Source organism: Schistocerca gregaria, chromosome X, assembly GCF_023897955.1.
Source record: "Schistocerca gregaria isolate iqSchGreg1 chromosome X, iqSchGreg1.2, whole genome shotgun sequence".
Taxonomy (NCBI): domain Eukaryota; kingdom Metazoa; phylum Arthropoda; class Insecta; order Orthoptera; family Acrididae; genus Schistocerca; species Schistocerca gregaria.
Genome location: NC_064931.1, coordinates 855,501,154 through 855,519,147, shown reverse-complemented (window position 1 = coordinate 855,519,147; position 17,994 = coordinate 855,501,154). Strand labels below are relative to the sequence as shown.

Sequence of the window (17,994 nt, the reverse complement as noted above, 5' to 3'; positions counted from 1 at the left end):
ACTAATATAACAAACTTTAATAATTGCAAACAAACATCACTAATATAACAAAGTTTAAGGATTACAAATAAACATAAAGTCTATTAATATAATCTACCAAATCTGGAGTTGCGAGCAGGAAGTCATTGGGGCTCCCATTATAGGTTCTTCTGGAACACTCTTCAACAATGTGGCTGATGGTCTGATTTTCTCCCCAGTCACACTGAGGGGTGGTATTTTACCCCATTTATACAGGGAGTAAGCACATCTGCCATGACGAGTTCGAATCCTATTTAGAGTGGACCCCACTTTGCATGGTAGGTCAAAACCAGGTGGCTTTGGTGTGATGCAAGGCATGTTATGATTTTGCCATGCGTTCCATTTTTCAGACCATGCATTTGTGATACTGAAACCTTCTTGTACACAGGTCCTTGCTGTTCTTGTTGGCGGGTTCCTAGATTGAAACCTATTAGCGTTTGCAGCCTCAATGTCTTGGTGGATTGGCAGGCTTTGATTTACCATGATGTTTTTGTATTGACATACAAGGGCATCAGTACGTCACAGGTGTGGCGGCGGGATGTGCCTTAATATTGGGAGCCATTGCGTTGGGAGTGGGTTTAATTACTCAAGAAATCATCCTTAGAGTGTTATGCAACTGGACATCCACATTTTTTTACATTTGGGCTGTTTAGCCAAATCATAGTACCACAGCACTTTTGACTAATGTTTTATCTTGTCTTTAACCTTTTGGCGGTCTTTGTTAGGGTCTCTTTAAAAGATAGTGTTCTGTCCAGCGTCGTGCCCAAGTACTTCGGAGTTTTATTGTGCCTGAGAATGGTGTTTTCAAATCGAATGTAGAGTTCCTTTCCAGCGAGTTTGTTGTTGAGATGGAAGCAACTAACCTCTGTTTTGAAAGCATTTGGTTGAAGCCTCCACTTACGGAAATATCCACCCATTATCTTCAGGTCTTTCATTAGGATGTCCTCAGATGCTTCGATTGTGCTACATCTTGTAGCGAGGGCCCAATCGTCAGCATACCCGAACTTTCTTGATTGTGTTTCTGGCAGGTCTGCAATATAGAGGCTAAACAGCAGTGGTGCGAGCGCTGATCCTTGTGGTAAGCCATTCTTTAGTTTTTTTGATGGAGCTGTTGTCAGTGCCCATACTTATTTGGAACACCCTATCATTGAGCATGCTGTCTATTAAGCGTGCTATAGATCTACAAGGAGTTACTCTGAGAATTTTGTACATGATGCCTTCTCTCTCTATTCTCATCATACAATGCTAGAACTGGAGAAGATGTCAGTGCCTTTTTATGAACAGGGAAAGATCTTATACCTTGTTTCAGGAAAATTTGGCATATCCCTGCAGAAGGTCTTGAAAGCGATGTGCCTTGGTATAAAAGTCCTTTCCAAATCACTGATAGTATGAGCACAGTCTGAGAAAAAGATGATAGTGTGCATACCCTTACTTGAGAAACACTACCATATTGGAACTTAAACTTCCTGGCAGATTAAAACTGTGTGCCGGACCGAGACTTGAACTCGAGACGTTAGCCTTTCACGGGAATATTCAAGTTTTGAATCCAGTGCCCGTACTTGCAGAACAATAACAGTGAATTAAGGATGGGTCCGCCTTAATCCAAATACAGAAATTATCATTTTGTTTTATCACCTGAACATGTTTCACTGAAGTTGTGGCATCCTCAGCTTTTTTAATTATTTTCCTGAAGTACATACATACAGGTTATATTTAGGTTAAGGAATATGATACATCTGATTTTGTTGTCATTTAAATTGTATGTGCACTTAACCTTTTATTTTACATTGTGTGTGTCCAGAATGGATTAAAAAGAAGCCAATGTAGATGATTTTCTAACAACCCCTATGTTTGCAGATGACATGGTGTATTAATTTAGGCAAGTGGTCTATTTTGGTCGGCAGCCACAGGATGTACCGCTTGTATTCTGGTTAACTTCCATGTACGTGACAGCTTTTTGTTGCCTAATTGTGGCCATGGTGACGTACATTTTGAAGGACCCAGTATCTCCACCAGGGTCATGCCGAAACCACAATCAAATTCATATATGAAGGCAGGGTTGTCAATGAAACAAAACACACTGGAGCGAAAGCACATTTATTACTGACACCAACGCAGAGCCATAACAGAAATAACTTCCTGGACAGAGTGTTCGGCTATTTAAACAAACATCGAATATTCCTGAATGCTGGTATTTACACCAACATTGACTATTCCAGAATATATAAACTTAAGACACTTCAAGAACCTCCCAGAAATGATAAATACTAAGTAACAAATAATAGCTCCTGGTTGGTTCTGAACTAGCAACCCGCAGCATACTAGACAGCAATTCCAACCACTGCACTACACTACACTGCATGCACCATATCTTGTGGCAAACATGCCTTAATGAGACTTATGTGGACTTGCTACACACTACCTGTCATTTCTAGAGTGGGCAGAGGCTTCTTGCATTGGTTTCCAAGCAAAAGTGAGCTGTTACTGTGACAAGGAAAAGGGAGCCATTATTGTGAATGCCAGCAGTGAAAATCGGTTTGTACCAGTTGTGCTGTTACTATTTAAGTCTATGCTTGTTGTAAAGTGAATCTATTACTTGCTTTTTCTGTTTGCAATGCTGAAATAAATATGTGTGTTGTTTCATGAAGTTACATAAAAATCAGAATCATGCAGTATTATTAAACTCAACAAGGAAAGGTTCAAAAGATTTGAAACTAATCCTATCCTCAATATAAATGAGCACTCAGTTCTTAGATTATCTCCTTACTTAAACCTTATTAAAACATAGTCTATCTGATTTGCACTACAGTAAAACAAAATTTACAAAAGAAGAATGTTCCCAGCTTCCTCATTACAGCTACATTCATAAATCTGAAGTGGACAAACTATTGACATGATCACAGAAAACTTCATTGTCAATGTACGGACCAACAACACTACTGGCAGTGAGAGTCTTAATATAAGCAGTAGTTGTATCTTTTAGGTTACCAACAGCAGCATAACTTAATGAGTAATCTTTGTCTCATATTGCAGGTGTATGCCATTTGATGCTCCAATATTTTTAAGGTGGGTATGCATCCTACCTCCCATTTGCATCCTCCCCCACTGCTACTTTCTTCCCTTTATGTGCAACTCGCAGCTAATGCTACACCTTGCCAACTATACCTTCACTATGACAGTTCTGTTAATTCATTAATCAGATGACTGTTTATCCCATTACCCTAATCCTCAGACCACATTCCATGTGATCACTTCTTTTTTTTGAACATCAACATTTGTGCTTGTGACACCATTGATGAAATTAAGAAAAACTTGGCACTGGCCCTGAAGGATATTCCAGAAGAGACAGAACTGCATGGCAAAATGGAAACTCCTCCAGGCTAACAGTGTGAAAAAAGAGAGGGTATTTTGAAGGAGACCAGGACTAAACATCTGTCAGTTGAATATAAGTATTATTAAAATAACAATGTTGAGTTTTTCTCCAAACAGATCTCTTAAGTAGATACTATTCTCCAAATTATTCTTCTATTTGATGAAATGGTAATATTTTCACCTATAAGCTTTTAAACTGTGCAAAAAAATATTTTTGTTTTATTTCAAAATCTTTCAGAGTTCTCACATCAAAAATTTGGAGGTATTTCTTTTTGGCGCATCCTCTTCATACAGTGTGAAGCATACTCCAGACCAGTTTAACTCATTGCAATAAAATGACAGCTACAGCATATGACTATCCTACACTACCATCTCACAAATGTACTATGCTCCAAATGTACAATTAACGAAGTACATCATAGGGTCTACTGCCTACACATTAGAATCAATGGGTAAAAGGAAGAGAGGCGTGCAGAGGGCGGTGTTTTAGGCTGAAAACAATTAACATCTCATATACAGGGTGTTACAAAAAGGTACGGCCAAACTTTCAGGAAACATTCCTCACACACAGAGAAAGAAAATATGTTATGTGGACATGTGTCCGGAAACGCTTACTTTCCATGTTAGAGCTCATTTTATTACTTCTCTTCTAACCAAATTAAATCATGGATTGGAAACACACAGCAACAGAACATACCAGCGTGACTTCAAACACTTTGTTACAGGAAATGTTCAAAATGTCCTTCATTAGCGAGGATACATGCATCTACCCTCCGTCGCATGGAATCCCTGATGCGCTGATGCAGCCCTGGAGAATGGCGTATTGTATCACAACCATCCACAATATGAGCACGAAGAGTCTCTACATTTGGTACCAGTGTTGCATAAAAAAGAGCTTTCAAATGCCCCCATAAATGAAAGTCAAGAGGGTTGAGATCAGGAGAGTGTGGAGGCCATGGAATTGGTCTGCCTCTAACAATCCATCGGTCACCGAATCTGTTGTTGAGAAGCGTACAAAAACTTCGACTGAAATGTGCAGGAGCTCCATCGTACATGAACCACATGTTGCGTCGAACTTGTAAAGGCACATGTTCTAGCAGCACAGGTAGAGTATCCCGTATGAAATCATGATAACATGCTCCATTGAGCATAGGTGGAAGAACATGGGGCCCAATCAAGACATCACCAACAATTCCTTTCACAGAAAATCTGTGTTGATGACATGATTGTACAACTGCGTGTGGATTCTTGTCAGCCCACACATGTTGATTGTGAAAATTTACAATTTGATCATGTTGCAATGAAGCCTCATCTGTACAGAGAACATTTGCACTGAAATGAGGATTGAAACATTGTTGGATGGACCATTTGTAGAAGAGTACCCGTGGAGGCCAATCAGCTGCTGATAGTGCCTGCACACACTGTACATGGTACGGAAACAACTGGTTCTCCCACAGCACTCTCCATACAGTGACATGGTCAACGTTACCTTGTACAGCAGCAACTTCTCTGACGCTGACATTAGGGTTATCGTCAACTGCACGAAGAATTGCCTCGTCCATTGCAGGTGCCCTTGTCGTTCTAGGTCTTCCCCAGTCGTGAGTCATAGACTGGAATGCTCTGTACTCCCTAAGATGCCGATCAAATGCTTTGAACGTCTTCCTGTAGGGACACCTTCGTTCTGGAAATCTGTCTCAATACAAACGTACTGCACCACGGCTATTGCCCCATGCTAATCCATACATCAAATGGGCATCTGCCAACTCCGCATTTGTAAACATTGCACTGACTGCAAAACCACGTTCGTGATGAACACTAACCTGTTGATGCTACGTACTGATGTGCTTGATGCTAGTACTGTAGAGCAATGAGTCGCATGTCAACACAAGCAACGAAGTTAATATTACCTTCCTTCAATTGGGCCAACTGGCGGTGAATCGAGGAAGTACAGTACATACTGACGAAACTAAAATGAGCTCTAACATGGAAATTAAGCATTTTTGGACACATGTCCACATAACATCTTTTCTTTATTTGTGTGTGAGGAATGTTTCCTGAAAGTTTGGCCGTACCTTTTTGTAACACCCTGTATAATTAACACATCATGAATTATCTTTGACAAATTGGTTGGTCTGTTTATAAGTGATACTGGTTCTTTGAGATATAGCACATTTATTTCAAGCAAAATATCAGTGTTATCTTGAGATAATTAAATAAAACAAACAATTCTGCACTCTGGACATCCACAGCTGTGGTAATACATCTTGCAAAAATCACAATGCATACAGCTGTGTGACAATCTTTAATGTGAGATGGTCAGTTTCATGGCCTATGGCCACATCCTGAAGTGTACATGGTGTACACTTATTTTAAAAATTGTCTTATCTTCACAACTTTCCCCCTCCTAATCATGCATTTTCTTATACTCTTTCACTTAACCCAGTCTCCCCCTTCCCCCCCCCCTCCCCCCCCTCCCCCAAGGAGAACTATTGGAACCAAATGATAATCTTCTGGTTAACATTTCCGGTTTAATATTTTTTTCACAAATAAATAGTGGATTAAAGTATTCTGTCTATAAAGCAAGAAAAAGCTAACAATGTTGCAAACAGTAAAAAAAGTTTTCCTTTTTGGCAATGAAATTAGACAGTAAATTTGCTGAAAAATTAAAGATGGCACATATTACCAAAAACAAAAATCATTCTTATAGTCAGCATAAAGCTTTCATAGAAACACCAGCTTCTTTATATACCACTGAAGCACTTACAACAAATGTCTAATCCAGTATTAAAGACTATTTTTTAGAAAGATGTTTACTTTTTTAAAAATAAGCTAATAATACCTCAAATTCATGCTGGAAGCCATAGTCTGAATCCTTATGGCGATCTATGAAGGCCTGCATGAGATCAGATTTAGCAATGGGTGCCATGTCTGGTGGACTGGCAGAAACAAGAATGTGACGACCACGAAGGCTGCGACAAAGGTGTCTGCAATGTAAGAGAAATAAGTAAAAACAGTGAGGCAATGCAATAAAATATTCGTCTCACATACAATCAACCACTCCCTTAGCTCTCTCTCATTCACTTTCTTCCTCCAATTTTGTCTAAGCACTTTTATTCCAAGCACCTGAACTAGACCTACTGCTGCAGGTATGCTTCGCTCTTCAATTTTCCACCACAATCATCCCCTACAATATTTCCATAAGGTCTCATTACTTATTCTTGCTCTTTTGAGAAAGTAGAGAATTTAATGTGTTTTATTTATCATAGTGTGTTGGAAAGATGGTTCTAAAATCAGTTTTTTTTTAAATTTTGTGTGTTGTGTATTTTTGGGGGTTTATGGGCATTCTACAGCGAGGTGATCAGCACCCTTACAAATATTAAAAGAAAAGACTGTCGAGAAAATGGCTAAAATGTTGTCACACACTGAAGAGTAAACCTATAAAATGAAAGTCACTCACTCACTCACTCACTCATTCATTCACTCACTCCCACCTCACTTGTGTTGACCCACACAGTCACTATCTTACACACTGTAAGACATCGGAAAAAGGGTGACTGGTGCTGTACCTGAGATTAAAACATAAGTAAAACAACAGAGAAGCTAAAATAACAGCACAGACAAATGTGATTCGCTGACCACTTACAGAGAGGTTGAGCCAGTCTGTAACTACCTTAAAGGTAATACAACTGAAAGTAACAGGAGAAATGGCACACAGTGATCTGTACACCACAAGCACCACACATATGAGAGTCCTCTCGATGGAGCAAGAAGCCATGCATCATAGGGCTGCAGTATATGTGAAGATGGGTTAAGGAGTATCTCATCCCACCTTTGTAGATGGATGTAGGTAGCCCATGACCGCATTGCAGACTTTATTAGATGCCGCATATTGTCTGCCACTTTCAGCAGCTCCTCTGCCCATCAACACATGTCTATTTACCTCAACAACAAGGTGATAGCATACAGAGGGATGGCTGCTACATCCATTCTTTCATTCCCTGCAATACCCATGTACCCTGGCACCCAGCAGAGAGACATCTCATTCCCCATGCTTTGTAAGTGGAGAAGGGTGTCCAGGATACAAGCATTGCAGAGGATTATGGGCACTCAGGGCGTCAGAACAGATGAGAAATTTGAGAGGCATGACACATTTCATCTGCTCCAGAACCCTCAAGATTGGAGATAATTCGGCATCAAAGACAGTGAAGCGTGGAGACAACCAAATCTTAATAACACAACCAGGGATACAACAGTAATGCCAATGGAATCCCCTTGCTTAGACCCATCTGTGAATATTGCTACATAGTTGTGATGCTCATTTGAAATGTCAGAAGATATATTAAAAACATAATCAGGAGTGCAATCTCTCCTGAATTGTACTAAATCTAAAACTACTCTGGGACTGTAGAGACAGTAACCAAGAATGTAGTCAGTTAAAACACAGGATTTAAACCTGTATGTGCCCCATACCAAGGGACTCTAGCACAAACTTCACACAGATACCAAATGGTCTCATTGCTCGGGGATGATTGGTAAAGAGGCATTCCACAGTTGGATGAACAATGGCATAGTATTCTGGTGAAGTGAGAACAGGGAGGAACATACATGCCTTATGCACCATGCAGAGGTGCTGCCAGATGGTAAATGGTGGTCCACCAACTTCAGTATAGAGACTGAGTATGAGGCTGGTCCTGTAACCACCCGTGGCCAGGCTGATCCCATCACGGTGTGTAGTGCCAATGACTCTCAGGTACGGAAGCCTCGCTGACCTATACACTGTTCACCCATAGTCCAACTACAAACGCATGACGGCTTTATAAAACTGGAGCAGACTTGCCCTGTCAATTTCTCAAGAATTGTTGCTAAGGCACTTCAAGATATTCAGTGTCTTCTGGGCCCTTGCCTTCAAGTTGTTTAGGTGTAAAATCACAAGAGTTTTGAGTCAAACATGAGGCTCAGAAACCTCACAGAGTCTTTAAAAGAGAGAATGGTATTTCACACATGCAATTCAGGGAAGGTAACCTTAGAACACCAAAGAAAAGTAAATGTAAAACTGCTACAAAACCATAATAAGGTTTACTACTTTACATTTTATGCAAAGGAAGTCATATTTATAGCTTTGCATTATTTAATTACAATTACAAGATCTCCAATAACATGTAACATTTCAAATAAAGTACAAAATGTCATGTTTTATACCATACTGCAGTAGTAAATTTTATGAAGGTTCAGTACTCTAGGGTTAAAAATCCAATGAGAATTATTAAAATGAACACAGATTTCTCTGCACAAAATGTAAAACCCTGTCACTCTAAGTTGCAACTGACAATTCACTGCTGTGGTATTGTAGGAAGAGCAGATGACTAGCAGCAACAGTAGTAGTAGTAGTAGTAGTAGTAGTAGTAGTAGTAACATAGCTTTATTCATCCATAGATCTCTTTTTACAAGCATATAGGACATGTCAAAGTATTTACAAATTTAGATCAATTTAAAATAAGCTAATTCGTATACACATCTATTTACAGACTTCTAGTATAGACAATCATTAGATTTACTTCTGGTATACAATACTTTTTTTTTTATCAAATAACTTATTAAATAATGTAATGCTGCACTGTTTACTCATATCTCACTATCAGTCACTCCACACACTATACACACATTGTTTCATAACACCTCACTCCCTACACACACACACACACACACACACACACACACGCACACACGCACACACGCACACACGCCCACACACAGGTTATCTCTGAGCCATTTTCTGTACTGCAACTTCACATTTGCTATCCTAAAAAACTTAGTCAGCATCCCTCCATGATGAGTAAGGTGTTGAGCTCAGAAAGAAGAAGAAGTGTTAGTATTGTGCTATGCATAGGTTGGGGGTAAGTATTTCTAGAAAGGAAAAAACAAAGTGAAGGTTCATACATTTTTTGATATGGCTTTTCCCAAGAAAACAACTATGATTAGATTAGATTAGATTAATACTTGTTCCATGGATCATGAATACGACACTTCGTAAGGATGTTGAAATCTACTCAGAAAACAAACAAGTGGATTACAAAAGAGATAAGGATATTACGTGAAAATAAAAGGGGACTGTATGAGTACTCCAAGCATAATACCAGTCCTGACTTTATTGCATATTTCAGAAGGTACAAAAGAATACTAACACAAGTTATTTCAAAAGCAAAAAACTAGAAAATGACAAATTATAAGGAAAGAAATGGGCACCAGGCCAGTTAATCACAGTAATATAAAGCTGATTATGAATAAAAATAAACCAACTAACTCCAAACATGTTGCTAGTGCTTTCAGCAATTATTTATCAAATGTAGCACAGCAGTTAATAAATACACACCATGAAAAACAGCCAACCAGTCACTCAGATCAAAAAATTAATTCAAACACATTATTCCTGTATCCAGCAACACCTGAGGAACTGTCAAGGATCCTAAAAGAATTACCTAATAAATCTTCAGTGGGTGGTGATGAGATACCAGATGGTATTATCAAAGCTAGTGCAACATTTATTGTGGTACCACTAACATAGTAAATTCACCTTTTGCGAGTGGTGTATTTCCAAATAATCTAAAAACTGCAGAAGTAACACCTTTGCATAACAAGGGTGAAAAAAGTGATATTGCTAATTATAGACCAGTTCCAGTTTTGTCAGGCTTCAGCAAAATTATGGAAAAAATGTTCCTTAGAAAATTAACAGTTTTCTTAAATAAAGAGAGGCTGACAAGTGACTCCCAACATGGGTTCAGAGCTGGAAAGTCAACTCAGTCAGCAATTTTTGCCCTATTAAATGAAGTATTAAAATCAGTGGATGACAAACATCATGTATCTGAGATATTTCTGAATCTAAATAAAGTCTTTGATGTAACTGATCATGGCATTCTCTTGTGTAAATTAAGTAATTCTGGAATTAGAGGACAGTTGTACCTCAGTAATCGTCAGCAGATTACAGAAATAAAACACAAAGACAGCGAAACACAAAAAAATTCTAGTTTTTACAGTGACGAGCAGAAAATCAAGTATGGAGTCCCACAAGGGACAGTTCTAGGACCCGTCCTATCTCTGCTGTATGTAAATGACTTGGCTAGTAAAATACATGATGAAACCAGTGTACTGTTTGCACATGACACTAATATTCTAATTAAATTACAGAATGACGAAAATCTGCAGGTGGCTGCATTATCTGTCATGCGTACCTTAACACACTGGTTCAAGACCAACAGACTCATCATAAATTCTGAAAAAACTTGGGCAATTAACATTGATACCACACAAAACCTACATCCTGCAAACCCTGTTTTCACTAGCGAAGGAAAAAATGTGTTGAAGGTCAGTCATACAAAATTTCTAGGTGTACATGTTCAGGCAGATCGGAAGTAGGAGGTACACCTAAACGATTTAAATTAGAGACTAAAGTCACTAGCATATGCTGTTAGGATCCTCACTAAAAATACAAGCTGCTCATCAGTGCTGACAATGTATCATTTCAGTATACAGTCGCTAGTTATGTACGGAATAATTTTTGGAGGGAATTCCACAAATACTACAAAAACATTTAAAATATAGAAAAAGATTATCAGGGTGATAAAAAAAGCTAAATGTAAGGATTCCTGTAGACCCCTTTTTAAAACTCTGAAAATATTGCCACTGCCTTGTTTGCATATACACGAAACACTAATTTTCACAAAAGGGAGCAACTTAAAAAAGGAAAATCTCTTCAAACACAACTATGATATACAAACACATAAAAATAGATAGAAGATGAACCTACACAGAAACACAAACTTATGCAAAAGATGAGTGTATAATTCTGGAGCTATGTTATATAACCATATGCCTTCTTACCTAAAATGCATTTAAAATAAAGTTAAAACAGTTCTTGCTTGACCACTGCTTCTATTCTTTGTCTGAGTTTATGGAACATCATAATAAGTAAACCTCATTTACCAAATTCCACTAATTGTCAATTCATAATATAGTTTACATTGTGCTTATCATGTCATCTCACTTAATAACTGTTATTATCACATGTAGAAGTAATGCAGTACACCAACCTACATTATTATGCATTTTTATTATGTCAACAATGTAGTCAAAATGACTACTGTATTATAAACTAACTAGGTTTACCACTGCCCTATATCACATGTACGAACAATCTATGAAAGTGATTCTTGGACCAATAAATAAATAAACGTATATCAGGAACAGTATTGGTCCTAATATGCAACCCTGCAGAACCCCTATATTAATGTATTTTGGTTCTGATAAGTGTTTCACTAAATTTTTTGATCTATTTGAAGTATGTCTTATCTCTACTCTTTTCACCCTATCTGTTAGGTATGGTCAAAACAAGTCATTAGCTACCCTTCTTATTCCTAATGCTTCTAATTTATTTAATAGAATCTAGTGGTTGACTGCATCAAACACCTTAGAAAGATCCAAAAATATGCCTGTGACACATTCATCTTTATTAAGAGCATCAAGTAAAACTTATGTGAATTCTACTATGGCTGAATCCGTATTTCTGCCACTTCGAAAACCAAACTGTGATTCGCTTAAAAGATTGTATTTATTCAGGTAATTCATTAAGCTGTCTTTCATTATTGTTTCTATTACTTTTGAGAATGGTGACAGCACGGAAATGGGTCAGTAATTTTCTATGTCTTCTGCATTACATTTCTTAAGCAAAGGTACTACTCTTGCCTGTTTTAACTGCTCTGGAAATGTCCCTGGTGTGAAGGATTCATTTAATATATTTGTTAAGGGGCCTTGTATAATCCCTATGCATTGTTTTAGTACACACATTAGTACTTCATCTAAGCCTATTGACTTTTATTTTTTAGTTTTTGAACAGTTTTATTGACTTCATTCTCTGTGGTTGGAAGTAACAGTATTGTATCTAGTGCAACATTATTTACAGGAGTTATATTTGTTTGGGGGAATTTTTGCTGTAACTTCTCTGCAATACTTGAACAATGCTCGTTTACATAGTTTTCTAAGTGCTGTGGATCATTTATTACCTTATCCCCCTCCCTTAGCACTATGTTATTCTTGTTGTTATTATTATTATTATTATTATTATTATTATTATTATTATTATTATTAGCCTCTCCCCGTTTCCTTTTTTATAACATCCCAGACTGCTTTGCTTTTATTCTCTGCTTTACATATTATTTTGTCATTTAATGACTTTTTTACAGCAATCAGCACCTTCATATAGATCTTTTTGTATCTATGACAGAAATTTACGAATTCTGGAACATTGCGAATCTTTTTCATGGAACTGAGGTGTAAGTGTTTGGGAGGACTTCTTAATACCTGCTGTTGTCCACCTGTTTTTGTGAGATGTTGAAACAGACATGCATACTGCAAAAACATCCACAAAAAAAAGGTCACTGGACAGGACTCGTCCTGAGAAGAAGGACCGAATGAAGATGGGGAGGTGGTCACTAAAGCCACACTCGTGTAGCTGACTGAGAATACTGTGCCTCCAATTAGTGTCGTATGCCTTACTATGATGCCAAAAAATATCCCTAGATAATGCTTGTTATGTTGGAAAGTTTGCTGGATTTCCACTTCCAGCAGGGTCAGGTTGTTTACAGCTGATTGGCATGTCCTGAATCTATGCTGAGAGTGGATAAGGAGCTGACTGGTTTCTAGTATACAGACCAGATGATAGTTGACCACATGCTCTAGATCTTTTCTACACAGCTTGTTAAGGCAACACTTTGATAACTATTGTGACATGTTTGGTCCTTTCCTTGTTTGAGGAGAGGTATCAAAATTGCCTGTTTCTACTAGTTAGCAAATTTTCCTGTCAGCTGTATTGAATTAACACATCATAAGAGGAGTTTGTTTGACACCATTTGCAAGCACTGCAGCATGCTGTACTGGAACTGGTCATGACTGGGTCTGTATCACAAGTATAAGACAGTGCCAAATCCAGCTCCCACATGGAGAACAGGTAGTTGTAAGACTCCAAATATGGAAGTCCAACTTTACCCTCTTCATGGGGCATGGTAACAAAGACACACTATCCTGGCTGGTAGTGGAGATAGACAGTGCAAAATGCTCTGTCATTACCCGTGTGATGTTTCCACGTGTGGTTTGGTGACACTCCTGCTTCATTACCACTGCTAAATATAACTGAATGCCCTTATTTCCTGGACAACCAAAGCCTACGTCCCAAGGCATATTAGTGTACAGTATACAGAAAATAAAAGTGCAGAAAAATATACTGGAACTTAGAAACTCAATGCTGTGGTTGGCGGAACCATAATGCATGTAATGGGTTTGTTTATAAATAAGTCTTCTGCTACCAGTCACGACTTTTTTTATTTACTTTTCGCACGATGCATTTTGGGAAATGATTCCCATTTTCGAGTCGTTTTTTGTTTGTTTGTATTGAGTCATATCTATTTACGTTGTCAATGTGTGAGAGCCTGCTACATTTCATTGACTTTTACTGCAATACATAAGGTAAGAAACATGTGATTTTGTTTAGTTGGTAATCAGTTCTTTAGATGAAGCAAGTGGTAAAATTTAGAAGAATTTGTAGTTATAGTTTTCTAATGATCCATTTGTGCAGAATCTCACACACACTAAACATCACACACATCTTCTTGTACATTTTAGACATCGAAAATATCTTATATTAACCAAAACAGATACAAAGATCTTCTTACAAGTAGTCCACAGATATAACATTATAGGTCCTCCATAGATTATGATACGCTTTTGTTATTTATCTTAACAACTTGCCTCATAAATTACTTAATCTATTTTACAACTGTGCTTATTTCGCTGTTTTACTATTTTTATTTAAGTATACTATTGAAACATCTGAAAAACTTCACTGATTCACTTTCAAGTTTTTCATTTAATATATTATCTACATATTTTCTGAAATGTGAATATATCTCCAGTTATTCTAGCAAATCCATTTTATGTCACACATCAACAACATCAATAGAAATGGCATAATACACACAAAAACACACTTGAAAATGGGAATCATTTCCTGAAATGAGTCATGCGAAAAGTAAAAAAATGAAAATCGTGACTGGTAGCAGAAGATTTATCTATAAATAAATCTATTGTTTTCACAGTCGCAGGCTTTCAAAAACCATTTATAATGTATCAAATCAGACATAATACACGTACATTTCAAATTATCTCAGACATAAAAGCATGAGGTGGGCAGTATCAAACGTTGTTCTTAACAACAAACATAGAGAGAAAAGGACTTATCATTTCAGGAATTAAACTGCAAGACCATGTGCACACTTTTTCTTTACTTAAAAATAATAATGTTGTTTGTCGATTTTCTCTACATGTACTAGTGAACAAGAGTGAAAGTAACTTAGATTAGATTAGTTTTTCGTTCCATAGATCCGTGTCGAGGAGACCCTCGTGGGTGTGGAACATGTCACTCTCACTCTCACTTTTATGTCGCCTATGTCCGCTAGCACTCGAATTGCAAATACAGATTTGTTAAGGCGTTTTTGCAGTTTTGTGGTGTGCTCCTCCCAACTGAATTTATTATCAAGTTGTAGTCCCCGGAATTTAAGACTGTCAACCTCTTCTATCTGCTCTTCTTCATACTTTATGCATATCCTAGGTGGAAACCTCTTACAGGTTCTGAATTGCATATAGTGAGTCTTTTCAAAGTTTAATGTCAGTGAGTTGGCTTTAAACCATTTATTAATATCCATGAAAATATCATTAGCAGATCTTTCTAGAACTACACTCGACATACTATTTATTGCAATACTTGTGTCATCTGCAAACAAAATGAACTCTACTTCTGGCAGTGTAACTGATGACAGATCATTAATGAACACAAGAAAAATCAATGGCCCTAAGAGGGATCCTTGTGGGACTCCACATGTAACTTCTTCCCATTCTGATGATGACAGATGACTTAAATCACTAGTCCCTTGCACTGGCACCCTTTGTTTCCTGTTAGCTAGGTATGACTTGAACCATTTTGCAGCACTGCCCATGACACCATAGAATTCTAATTTATTTAAAAGGATGTTGTGGTTTACACAATCGAATTCCTACCATCCAAACATGAAGCCCAGAATCTTACAATGTATGGAAGCATCATTCTGATAATCACAAATCAAAATAAAGTGCTGTTTTTGGGCCAGAAAAGCAGTCTATGAAATAATCAGATATGTGGTACCAGTTAGAAACCTTCTTTGAAGGAAAATGAATGACTTCAAATGGTTCAGAGGGCACCTGTGATTACAGTTAAGTCATATGGTTCTATGTCTTTCACTAACACACAATACCCCGCACAAGACTGTTTTCTGGAAAGACACAGGGAGTTCCTTCTAGGCACTCTTTGCCTTTTCACTGGTACTTCTGTGCTGAAGACAAAGAGTGGGAGCAAAACAAACAGAAGAAAAAGTCAACTGCTATTTCACACAGTCTTAAGAGTTGATTTGTGGTAAAATTAATTTCTTTCACTGTGTTAAGTTACAATTGTATTTACAATTGTATTTACAATAAAAATGGCTCCTGCAAGTGTTGTCATTCCTGTGACTTCATTCAATTTACAATGAAGCCAGAGCATATTTGACACTTCAGTCAATGCAAGTACATCTTTGAATGTTCTTGGGCAAGAACTTTCTCAATGTTGATCTTGGTACCCACACATTTGATGGGCACAACACTTTTCACATGATAAGAAGCATTTTTTTTGTATCACCCAATATCCGTGAGTGCATTAATAATAATGTAGGATTAGCTGTAATTACGACAGAAGATCACTGTATCATTTACACAGACAATCTTGTGTGTTTTGTGCCTGACTTGCTGTGCCACAGTAAAAGTAAAGACATACTACACATTTAAAGCTGGAATAGGTGGTCACCAACATATCGCTTATGAAATAATCTTCACAGGTTTCCAGTTATTCATAAATATCATACAAGTTACTATGACATTGCTCACAGATTTGTTATGTGGTGGACTAGATTTACAAATTGATTCAGAACAGTTGGATGGCAATATTTTAACAGCTGACATACCTAAAGGCCCGAAATTCAAGCTGGTTGACAATGAGAAACTGAAGTTCCGACTGTTATCATAAGATTTAATGGATGTCATCTCCTTATGTCTTACATGGGAATAGCATGTTTAATAATGAAATTACTGTCAGAGAAGATCTCAAATACAGAAGGCGAAAAATGTTGAACATCACCATATCACTATTTGGATTGCAAAATACACTCCTGGCAATGGAAAAAAGAACACACTGACACTTGCTCCAGACACCGCGAGAGGGCTGTACAAGCAATGATCACATACACGGCACAGCGGACACACCAGGAACCGCGGTGTTGGCCATCGAATGGCGCTAGCTGCGCAGCATTTGTGCACCGCTGCCGTCAGTGTCAGCCAGTTTGCCGTGGCATACAGAGCTCCATCGCAGTCTTAAACACTGGTAGCATGCCGCGACAGTGTGGACGTGAACTGTATGTGCAGTTGACGGACTTTGAGCGAGGGCGTATAGTGGGCATGCGGGAGGCCGTGTGGACGTACCACCGAATTGCTCAACACGTGGGGCGTGAGGTCTCCACAGTACATCGATGTTGTCGCCAGTGGTCGGCGGAAGGTGCACGTGCCCGTCGACCTGGGATCGGACCGCAGCGACGCACGGATGCACGCCAAGACCGTAGGATCCTACGCAGTGCCGTAGGGGACCGCACCGCCACTTCCCAGCAAATTAGGGACACTGTTGTTCCTAGGGTATCGGCGAGGACCATTCGCAACCGTCTCCATGAAGCTGGGCTACGGTCCCGCACACCGTTAGGCCGTCTTCCGCTCACGCCCCAACATCGTGCAGCCCGCCTCCAGTGGTGTCGCGACAGGCGTGAATGGAGGGACAAATGGAGATGTGTCGTCTTCAGCGATGAGAGTCGCTTCTGCCTTGGTGCCAATGATGGTCGTATGCGTGTTTGGTGCTGTGCAGGTGAGCGCCACAATCAGGACTGCATACGACCGAGGCACACAGGGCCAACACCCGGCATCATGGTGTGGGCAGCAATCTCCTACACTGGCCGTACACCTCTGGTGATCGTCGTGGGGACACTGAATAGTGCACGGTACATCCAAACAGTCATCGAACCCATCGTTCTACCATTCCTAGACCGGCAAGGAAACTTGCTGTTCCAACAGGACAATGCACGTCCACATGTATCCCGTGCCACCCAACGTGCTCTAGAAGGTGTCAACTACCCTGGCCAGCAAGATCTCCGGATCTGTCCCCCATTGAGTATGTTTGGGACTGGATGAAGTGTCGTCTCACGCGGTCTGCACGTCCAGCACGAACGCTGGTCCAACTGAGGCACCAGGTGGAAATTGCATGGCAAGCCGTTCCACAGGACTACATCCAGCATCTCTACGATCGTCTCCATGGGAGAATAGCAGCCTGCATTGCTGTGAAAGGTGGATATACACTGTACTAGTGCCGACATTGTGCATGCTCTGTTGCCTGTGTCTATGTGCCTGTGGTTCTGTCAGTGTGATCATGTGATGTATCTGACCCCAGGAATGTGT

General features: G+C 39.0%; 1 protein-coding gene across 1 annotated transcript in view; it reads right to left on the bottom strand.

Moving 5' to 3' along the window:
* LOC126299594 (tyrosine-protein phosphatase 69D) overlaps window positions 1-17,994 on the bottom strand; it is a 365,347-nt gene that overhangs the window by 110,053 nt on the left and 237,300 nt on the right. The window contains exon 15 of the mRNA XM_049991615.1: window positions 6,230-6,374. Coding sequence (XP_049847572.1) covers window positions 6,230-6,374 — 145 coding nt within the window. The remainder of the gene's footprint in view (window positions 1-6,229; window positions 6,375-17,994) is intronic.